The sequence below is a fragment of the Haliotis rubra genome, unplaced genomic scaffold, assembly GCF_003918875.1.
Source record: "Haliotis rubra isolate DU_JTF1 unplaced genomic scaffold, ASM391887v1 Scf384, whole genome shotgun sequence".
Classification (NCBI taxonomy): Eukaryota; Metazoa; Mollusca; class Gastropoda; order Lepetellida; family Haliotidae; genus Haliotis; species Haliotis rubra.
The window spans coordinates 129,345-140,263 of NW_025767062.1; the positions used below are offsets into that span (position 1 = coordinate 129,345).

General features: G+C 37.0%; 1 protein-coding gene and 1 pseudogene across 1 annotated transcript; one reads left to right on the forward strand and one right to left on the reverse strand.

Moving 5' to 3' along the window:
* Positions 1 to 3,603, forward strand: LOC124286469 (t-SNARE domain-containing protein 1-like). The gene is made up of 6 exons (XM_046722849.1): positions 1 to 179; positions 527 to 592; positions 1,204 to 1,306; positions 1,595 to 1,661; positions 2,928 to 2,975; positions 3,395 to 3,603. Exons 1-6 carry the CDS (start codon positions 1 to 3, stop codon positions 3,601 to 3,603), a joined length of 672 nt encoding a protein of 223 aa, XP_046578805.1.
* A 1,080-nt stretch (positions 3,604 to 4,683) lies between these two features.
* Positions 4,684 to 5,940, reverse strand: LOC124286470 (annotated as a pseudogene).
* Between the last annotated feature and the right edge of the window lie 4,979 nt (positions 5,941 to 10,919).

The following is a 10,919-nucleotide window of genomic DNA, read 5'->3' on the forward strand; positions in this document are numbered from 1 at the left end:
ATGGAGTCTTGCATTCCCAGCACTCCTTCAAGGAAGCAGCGCACGTCCAACTGGTCCGCCACAGAGGTGGACATCCTGATAGAAGAGATAAAATCCAATTATAGCGTTCTCTTTGGACACTTTTCCTCCCAGGTGTCGGCTTCGCAGAAAAAGAAATTATGGACGGACATCGTGACCAAGTGAGTGCCAACCAACCATTTACATAAGTTTATATTATTTATAGAAAATTAGTGCAAATGTAAAATTCCAAAATATATATCCGTTGTCGTTACATATGAATGTAATACTAAATATTGTGTTGTTATTTACTGATATAAGTTTTTGAGTTACATCCAATTCATAGCATAATATTCATGCCTATTTCTTGAAGATAATAGTATTTTTGGTATGTTATTGTTTGATATACCCTTGACATTGTTTGTGGGTTGTTTTAAAATTTCATGATAAATACATTGTATTCCTGAAATAAACCTGTTATGGTTATAATGTGTTTCCCCTTGTTTCATCCAATGATATTACTTCACAGAATACATGCCAATGGGAAAACTGCCAGGGATGTTCCCCAGGCTAAAAAGAAATGGGCTGACCTGAAGTAAGCATTTTAACATTTCTATGAATATGTGGTATGTTTTCATCAATGAAAAGTCACAAATCATAAAAAAAGTGAATAAACATATTTACAAACTATCCACCTCTGCATGTTGTTGCATTGGCTCGAAGTTCATGTAGTGACTATTTTCCATCTATTCATAAATTGTACAAGCAATCTAGATAATTAATGGATAAATAATTGATCTCTTTATTAAAGTAAATCACAAAGGATGAATTAAAAATGGAATTAGATGAAACAAAACTACTGTGAATAAGTTTCACCACATTTATTTGTAGGTAATATTATGTAAATAGGATAAAAATGTATATCACAGATTTTTATAACAATTCTTTAAGAATATTGATGATATAAATAATATGAGTAACAAAGAAATTTATTATTATTACCATATTTAAGGCATTTTGACAATAATAATCACAAATTAATGAACAATTATTCAGCAGTTATGAATTCACATACATTGATATCACCTAGAGAAAAACAAAGGAACAATACTTATTTAATTCCACAACGGAGACTAAATTTCGAAAATTGAACATATTCATACACAATCCAAAAAAAATAATTAATGCTGTATTTTTGCTAAAAAGGAGTATCACCGGGAAGAAGGCAGCCCAACAGAAAAAGGAGCAGAGTAAGATAGGGGGTGGTCTGCCTGATGCTTTCATTGATCTCACTGAGTTCGAAAATAAGGTAAGTATTTATCACACAAACTATAAATGAACTTAACCATTAATCAATATCATTCACTAGCAATTTTTCTGTAATGAGTACTTGCAATATTATGAATTTGTTACATCTATGCTAAATTGTTCTTATCAAATTTAATCCAATAAGAAATATATATATACTTTTGTTACTGAATATTTTGTCTGTCAATCAGAAATATGGGAAATCATTGGAATTACAAAACAAATATAACTATAGGTATTTATTAAAATGTGTCATTTAAATGCACATCTCAATTTTTTATATTTTCAGATCATCTCCATCATTCCTGCATGTCAGGTCCAGGTTATAGGAGGGCTGGAAAGTGAAGCCTGTGAATGTGAGTATATACTCGCAATCTAATAAATAGACTGACTGACTGAGTTTGGTTTTACGTCGCTTTTAGCAATATTCCAGCAACATCATGACGGGGGACACCAGAAATGGGCTTCACACATTGTGCCCATGTGGGGATACGAACCCGGGTCTTTGGCGTGACGAGCCAACGCTTTAACCATTAGGCTACCCCACCGCCCCCTAATAAATAGAACCAGTTCAGTTCAGTACAGTACAGTACAGTACAAAAACTATGCAAATAGTGATGAGTCCCTTTTGCTAATCTAACAAAACCATACCATCAAAAGGTACGTTAATGAATAGAAGATATTTGTCATTTCAGCTGAGCTAAGTTGAGAAATTCTCCAAATAGAGAAATTATATCTCAACAAGGATAGCTTGTGCTCTCACTACTATTAGATGTCTTTAATTCAAATACTTCGTAAAATATCCTTATAGTGCCACAACCAGACATGGCAAACTATCCAGGGGAAACTGACACACATGATTCAGCTTCAACATCATCAGCGACAACATCAGCAGCAGTACCCGAATTTCAGCAATGTGATCCGACTCTCCAGAACTCAGAAGGTAATCGTCACTGTGAAAAAGACAAATCAATATGTAAATGAAAACAGACAAGTGAAAACACAATAAGGAAATAATTGAATTACTCGCATGTTGAAAAGATCACATTTTGTTAAATATGCTTGTTTATTACTCATTGTGTCATAAACTTGTGTGCCACTGATTAATTTCTGTTTATATGGGCTCCATGCAGGTAGCAAAAGTAATGTAAGTCCCCATGGTTCCTAGTATGGTGATCTACCTTCAGTTGTTGGCGATCTATAGCCCGTTTTTATATTGTATTGTCCAAATAGTGCTATTAGTTTTAACTTTCCATGCTAGTTTTAAGTCTAATTGTGATATTCTAGTTGTTTTACTGTGGTTTTTATAATATACATATATTCCATTTCAATGTTGAATGTGTTCTCGTCACGATATGGCTGCAATATTGCCGATGTGACGTTAAATAATAACTCACTCACTCACTGTTTATATGGTGTGATGTTGTAAATGATAAGATAAATAATTGAGGTCAGGGTGAAAAAATGATGATTTAAGAATCCCACGAAAAATTACCTCAGATATCTCATTGGCAAGTACACATAGCATGAAGCCAAGTCAATGTGATAGTAAGATGTTTATTTTATTTTATATAAATAGGTAACTTAATATCCAATTTAATGATGAACAATTACATTTTCAGTTGAAATCATCATGCCGTCTGAGCAGAAAAGAGTCAAGTATAGCACAAGTGAGTAAGAAATTTACATGAGGAGTGACACGATATGATATCAATGTCTGGACACTGTATCTTAGACAATACAATTGTCAATACCACTCTTCTGATATCTATTTTTTAACTATGGAGTTTATGAACCAATGTCTTGATTAAAATCTTACATATTTACAAACAATATTTAATTGTTAATCATGGCACTTCATTCATATCCTTCTTTCATAGAATTTCTATTGGAGTGGGTAGAATGTATCTGGTTAAATTTGTTAATTACTTGATTCAATATGTTAGTCAATGATCAATTTGTTTTAGTCAAAATGACATTCAACTAATTGGTACTATTAATGAATATTTGAGTCTAAATATGTCTTATTTGATTTCAGACTATTATGTTATTATTGGCATTATATGATGACATTTCTTTATTTCAATAGATACAAGGTCAAGTGAGAACCTGTCACTGAGCATTCTGGAGGTGGAGAGGGAGAAGCTCAGTGTACAGAGGGATCTCATGGCCACGGAAAAGGACCAGCTGGCTGTGGAGAAGGAGCGCCTGGCTGTGGAGAGGGAGATTCTCCATTGCCTGAAGCAGCAGACTTCAAACGGTTCTGACTTGTTTTTGTCACCCGTCATATCTTTTTGACACCTTTTTCTGATACTAGATTCACAATAGTCAATTTCATAGTTGATAATAATAATTATTATTAGTTGCTGGGTGAAACCCAACCTCTAAATGGGGTGAAACAACCTGGGGTAAAACAAGAAATAAAATTGGTCTGGCCTGTAAATTCAGCTATATATTTACTCACTGGCATAACACATCCTCTCTTGGCCACTGCCTGAAGTCAACGACTTGTGCCCTTCAATCAGTCTAGAGCAGTCCAAGCTTAACTATTGTCTTTCTATTACAGTCCAGGTGTTATCAGGGCAGCTGCACTCGAATAGCCTTATCATCAAACCTAACTTGTATCATGGCCTTACCATTGATGATAACATTTTACCTATATGACCTTGCACAATTGAAATATTGTGCTCTAAATAGATATATGTTTATGTAACATACTTCACTTGCTATGTACATAATAATGATAATGTATTATAGGTAAGGCAGTTTCTTTTGTGTGTTAATATTGTCAGTGACTACCTCATTTTCAGTCCATTTTACATGTAAAAAAGTTGAATTGAAAAAACACAAATTAAACAGTTGAAGACAAAAATTTATCATATTTGTTGTTTGTAATACTCTTAATTGCAATACATGTATATCCATTTTTAACACATACATTCATGTAAATATGTCCTGTACTAGCTTCCACCTGACTGCATATCCATCCTGTGCCTGGGGTACCTGGGCCCCTCGTCTGCTCCCTCCTCCTCCAGCTCTGGGGGGACTGGCTCCCTTAACTCGATGCAGAAGTTGTGCAGTTGGCAGGCAGCATACACAACTCTGTGAGCCTTGGCTGGTTAAAATGGCAGACAGCCAGTTGTTTTGTGCAGGCAACTAAACAAAGAACACAAACTTCATATTCATTATGAAGTGGGGGCAATACCATACAAAAAACCCTATTTTTGATACTTTTCTCTACATTAGATACTTAATTAATTTCTTATAAATTTAAGGAGTAAACAACTGTCTAGCACACTCAAAATATTACTTTTTATTTTCAACATTACATACAGTATACATGTATAGTAGTACATACAATGATTAATTAAATGTCAGTTACTTCGTGTACCGAAACCTTGATTTAAGTAAGCCGAAAGCTCGCTCGACTGTTTCTTGTCCTTGTGTGTGCTCTGTTGTAGGCCTCCTCACCCCCTGTGCTTGGGTTGACATATGGCGTCAACAGCCAAGATCTGCATGCATATCTATTTTGTAAAAAGATGAGTCACTATAACAGTATATTTTTCAGAGACAATTAATTATGACATGCTAGGAAAACATACAGAAAAGGTTCCAATTTATTTCAAATTGCTATATATTTTTTACTTAATTTTATCAAACTGAATATTTGCGCATTGATAAATGTTTAATTACCCAGAATCGCCCAGCAGCTCTTCTCTCGAGTATTTCTCCTATTCTGCTATTACTGAGTATGAAGCTGTCATGGGTGCTACCTGGCCATTTACATACTATGTTGGTAAATCTGCAAAAAAAAAAAAAAAGTTTTTAATATTTGTGCATTTTAGTAAAAAACATATAATCAAACCTTTCCATTATTTATGTCAAAAACACAGCAACAACGATCATATAGATGCAGTTGGGTAAAAAATATATTCGCTTTTTAGAAAGCTTTTTCTTATTCCTACAACACAATTTAGACAAGATAACCTTAAAAGTGCCCCTTCACACCATTCATATTACAACCTTTTTGGCCTTTCAATTTCATTGGGTTAGCATTTAAGGTGAAGGTCAAAGACACATATGTTTTCACGCATCGAGTATATAAATGTCGTTGAAATAACGATATCATTTTGTTTCAGTAAACCTTATTGTGAGTACCCATAGATACGAGTATGCTTCGTTTGTAACCCTATTTGGTACGTACCTCAAGGAGGAATCGCAAATGGCTTGGACGTTCAAAGCGTGGAAACCTTTGGGACAAGCAAACGCTTCTTCGTCGGCAGCCGGTCGAGTGATGGGGATGAGTGTCCCGTCGATCGCTCCAACAACACGAGGGAACCCGGCTATCCCGTAAAATCCTGCCTTTACTTGCCAAAGCCCTTGATCGTCGATCGGGAACTTGATCAAGTCAAACGCGCCGACAAACCCGTGAAGGCAGGAATAGATAGACCGGGACACACTTGGCTGGGAAACCGCGTGCAGGTCAGCTAGTTCTGACTGGAACCCCCCCTTCCCCAGATAGCGAAGGGTGACAAGCACCTGCAACTCTGGATCAAGGGGGACAGAACGCTGCGTCTGTCTCTCTAGGTGGGGCCTGATCAATGTACATAGTTGTTCTATCGCATGGCGAGACATCCTGTACCTCGCAACTAACTCTTGATCGTCCAACAAATCCAATACCTCGTCCGGTTTCTGTAAACTCTCTCCCTGTTACCCTTTAAATCTACCTCATTCATAAAAACAATCAACGCAGCCATCTTTAATTTGCGTATCTAAAGTTACGACAGCCTACTAGCTGTCTTAGTTTTTTTCTTAAATTTAAGATAACGTAAGGCTAAGAACGTTTCGAGAATAGGATAGTAGAAGTTCGTAAGGGCTAAGAACGGTTTTAAGAAGTTCTTAGGCCTACGAACGTTTCGAGAATAGGGGCCCAGGTAAGTTAATAAAATTTCTGTATATATAGATTTCCAGAATAATAGTTGTGTCATCAGAAAATTGCGAGAGAATAATTAAATGTTTCAAATTCTTACACATATCTTGACACTATTTGCATTAGCCCAGAAATTTCTATCCCGTCGTAAGCGTAAACTCTATGTAGCTTTTGTTGATTTCCGTAAACCATTTCATTCTGTGAATGGTTCTAAATTGTGGTACTCTGGCCTGAAAGGTAGGTTGTATTCCATTTTAAAAGCAATGATACTAATGTCAAAGCTTGCGTACTTTCTGGTGGTGATTTTTCGACTGCCCAGTTGGCTTAAGACAAGGATGTGTTGTGAGTCCAATCCTATTTTCCCTGTTTATCAATGAATTGTATTACGCTATTGTCGCAAACGGTAAGCATGACATCCAAATGTTTCCAGATCTCTTAGAACATTTTATTCTTTTATTTGCTGATGACCTAATTTTTTATGAGAATCTGCAGTTGGACTTCAAACCCAGTTGGGATTTATCAGTTAATCTAGTTAAGACCAATTTTGTTACTTTTAGAAAAGGTGGCCGGAAGAAAGATGGTCCTTTAATAACCAACCTGAAATTGTCTCTGATCATTATACTGATCATGGTATCAAGTTTACATCCACCAGTCCCTCCTGGATTTCGTGGCTGCAGAATAAACCGCGGAAATTACCTTTCGATGCAGAAAAACGTCTGGTCTGCGGAAAACGCAGTTTCATGCAGAATAATTGCCGAATTTGCTATTTTTCTGCCGCGGAATTTACATATTTTGAAAGTTGAATCAAGATTGGCTATCAAACGAAACGAAAAGTAATGGAAAATGTCAAAAGTATGATTGGTTACAAAAAGACAGAAAAGAACTGATACGTTTGTTATAACGACATTTTCATTCAGCATCTTAGAAAAATATTATTTGAATTTGACATTACAAAATCGATCTTTTGAAGATTGAATTTGCATAATTTTATGTGTTTTTTCAAGATATTAACTGCAGACTTTATTACAGAATTTACTCAAATTTGCCGCGAAAATCTTAAAAATTCGTCGCGGAATCCAGGAGGGACTGATCCACTATGACTGAACTGGAAAACATCTGTTACTGAATTATCCTTGAAAGCTCAGAAACCATTGATAAGTTTGTTTTCTGCCTTGTATAAAATTGGTGGGTTTATGCCCAGTATTTACTTTAAACTATTTGATTGCCAAATTGAACCTATTCTTTTGTATGGATCCGAGATTCGGTGGTTCCAGCGATATGACTGCAAAGACAAAATACATCTGATGGCCTGTAAGACATTTATAAATATTGGACCATAACACCGAATTGTATGGTGCACGGCGAATGTGGCAGGTATCCCCTGTATATAAATGCTCATGTTCGATGTATAAGGTTCTGGTTTAAGATATTATGTAAACAAGAAAATAGATAACCTAAAAAGTCTTAAAACATGCTTGTTCATTTGGACAACATTGGTAGTGACGTAGGCATCTTATGTACGAAAACTTCTGTTTTCACATGGTTATGGTTTTATATGGTTAAGTCAGTCAGTTGGCGATGCAAGTTCGTTTTTAACTCAGTTTCGAGAAAGAAGACGTACTATGTTTGATCAAGAATGACATTCAGTAATAGATAGTTCACGGTATGACTCTTATAGAATATGCAAATCATTACTGCAGCCAGCAAAGAAATTAGGCTTGAACAACATAATGATAAACGAAGGAAGACGTTTTTATATCGAAAGATGCAAGAGAATGTCACACACACACCACCACGGTGTAATATTCATGTGAAAAATGAAAGTAAATTCTTACTAGTCTGTCCTTTTATAAAGATTTGCGTACGAAATATATAGCTGAATATTAACAATGTACGTCATCACACATGAGAAAGCCAAAAGATCCTATCTTACTTTCAAAGAGATTATAACTCAAGGATCATGACCGGAAGCAAACAGATAGTGGCATACAAGAGAGAAAAGAAGCAAACAAGGATTGTCAGGATTCCAAAGGACAACTTGAGAAACATATACATCCCCCATACAGATGTCTCAATAGGCTTCTCCACTTTCTGTCGACTGGGACTTTTTTGGGTGGTGATTCGAAAACCTTGTGACAAAAATACATGTCTTTGCTAGCTTTGGGAAAATACACAATTCAGTGCCACATCACTGAAGAAGTCCGAAGCAAATCAATATGATGATTTTCATCTCATTATCGGAGATATGGTCTGTGATAAGACATCACAAGACTGCATATATGGCCAGTATCAGAAATGTGAAGAACAAAGAGTACAAAATAATAAAAAGAGTGAGTGAGTGAGTTTAGTTTTATGCCGCACTAAGCAATATTCCAGCTATATGACGGCGGTCTGTAAATAGTCGAGTCTGGACCAGACAATCCAGTGATCAACAGTATGAGCACCCGATCCCGTTAGTCGCCTCTTACGACAAGCATAGTCGTCTTTTGTGGCAAGCATGGGTTGCTGAAGACCTATTCTACCCCGGATCTTCACGGGTTATAATAATAAGAGCAAAGATGGCACCGTCCAGTGGCTTGAGTGGACTATAAAACAAAGGAGAAAAGGATGATTAACAAAATCAGAAAATCGTCGAAAAAGAAATCCTAATAACAGTTAAAGATGTTCATACTGGTTTGGTATGTGACCTTGTCCAACAGTTTGAGAACGATCTATATCGGTATAAAAACCACTGTTATAACATCAGGCATCAATTCATGTACTTCAAGGAAAGAAGGGAGCATCTGAATGAAAACGAATGGGTTATTTACATAGATGTTTCAAGAAACTATATTTGTAAACTTGGAAGTGAAATTCAGAGCATGTACTTTGGTGCTTCTAAAAAGCAGCGGCACCCGTGAAGAGCCACCTCTTCGTGGTGGGTGCTGGGAAACGCTAAGCGCTCTTCAACCCCCCGTATGGACCCGGGTTATATTTGGTCCACAGCACCCCATTGCTGGCCTTAGGGCGAATTGGGCAACCTGTTTGCCGTGGGTTGCGCCCCTGTGTCGGTGGAGGACGGGATTCTGGTTGTTGAGGGCACTGGTTCCAGGAACAGTGTTCCTTTGCCCAACACACCACTTCGGCCCTTACTTCACCTAGACGGGTGATTGAATGGGCCCGGTTCAATCAATCGGCTGGTCATGCCGAGCCCTGATCACTAAATTTCATTGGCTCATTTCATTATTATTTGGCTTTGTTTTATTTGGACACAATATTGACATGTTTTGTTTTTGTGTTTATACTATATGATATATGGATTTTCAAATTTGTGAAAATTGCCTAGATGCCGGGGCCAGAAGGCGGTGGCTCATGGGCCAATCTGGTGGAAAAATTAATTTTGAGTTTTTCTGCTTGAGTATATCATCCGAGTATCCTTGGTGCTGCAAGTCGGAGACCCGCTTGCTTTTAGCATTGTCCTTGTGATACTTCAAGGTGGCTGGGGAGCTCGGATGATGAAGTCGAAACACTTACCATGGCTTATGAAAACACCACAAAAAAAGCAAACGTCCTCTTGAAAATGATCCTGATGACAACGACCTCATACTACCCAAACAAATTGATAACTGGCCACATTTTGTTGTCATTGACACCAAAGATAACACACCACTGAAGTTAAACCCATTTGCTGTGTCTAAGGATATCCAAGGCATTGCCGGTGATGTAAAGAACATTAAAAGATTACGTTCTGGTGCGCTGTTGATCGAGTGCAGCAAAAGACAACAGTCTACCAACCTGTTGAACACTGACACTTTTGTTGGCATTCCGGTTACCGCCACGGCCCACAAAACACTTAACACTAGCAAGGGTATCGTACGAGACCGCGATAGATTGCTGGCTGACATGCCGGAACTTGATATCGTCTCCGAGATGAAGGATCAGGGTGTGCTATATGTTAAACGTTTCTCAACACACAAAAATGATACAACCATTAAACCAACACATATCTTTTTTCCTTTTCTTTACCTAATGCTCCAAAATCACTGAAGGCAGGTTATTGTAACCTCAATGTTGAGACATACATTCCAAACCCTCTTAGGTGCTTTAAATGGCAAAAGTTTGGCCACGGCGTAAATACTTGCACATTGTCTGTTGTGTGTGCTCACTGTGGTGAGAAGACACACATAACTGAAAATTTGTACAAGTACCATTAAAAATGCACCAACTGTTCAGGATAACATTCATCTTTCTCAAAAGAGTGTCCGATTTGGAAAGAACAAATGCAGATCAACAAGATCAAATTTACCCAAAACATCAGTTTTTCTGATGCCAAAAAAGAGATCTGAACTTACAGAAAGTTATGGTTCATTAACCAAAACATCAGCTGAATCAAGCCCTAAAATATCTACATCATCCACAAGCTGTCAAACATATTTGATTTGGGTCAAACACGACTCTCCACAGACTTTATATACTGCTATATCATCTCAAACTACGGAATCACTTCCTAGTACGTCCTAAAGCCAATAAGAGTCATCTTCTGATCATAAGTCGTCCTCTCAATCACGTTCACAGTCTCAATCGTCATCTGATACTCAGCAAATTGTTAAAAGCAAAAATAAACCGAAGCAGCTTGATGCTTCAACAAAACAAAGTGGCAGAGCCCCAAAAGGGTCGGAAAATAGAATTCAGCTATACAACAAAT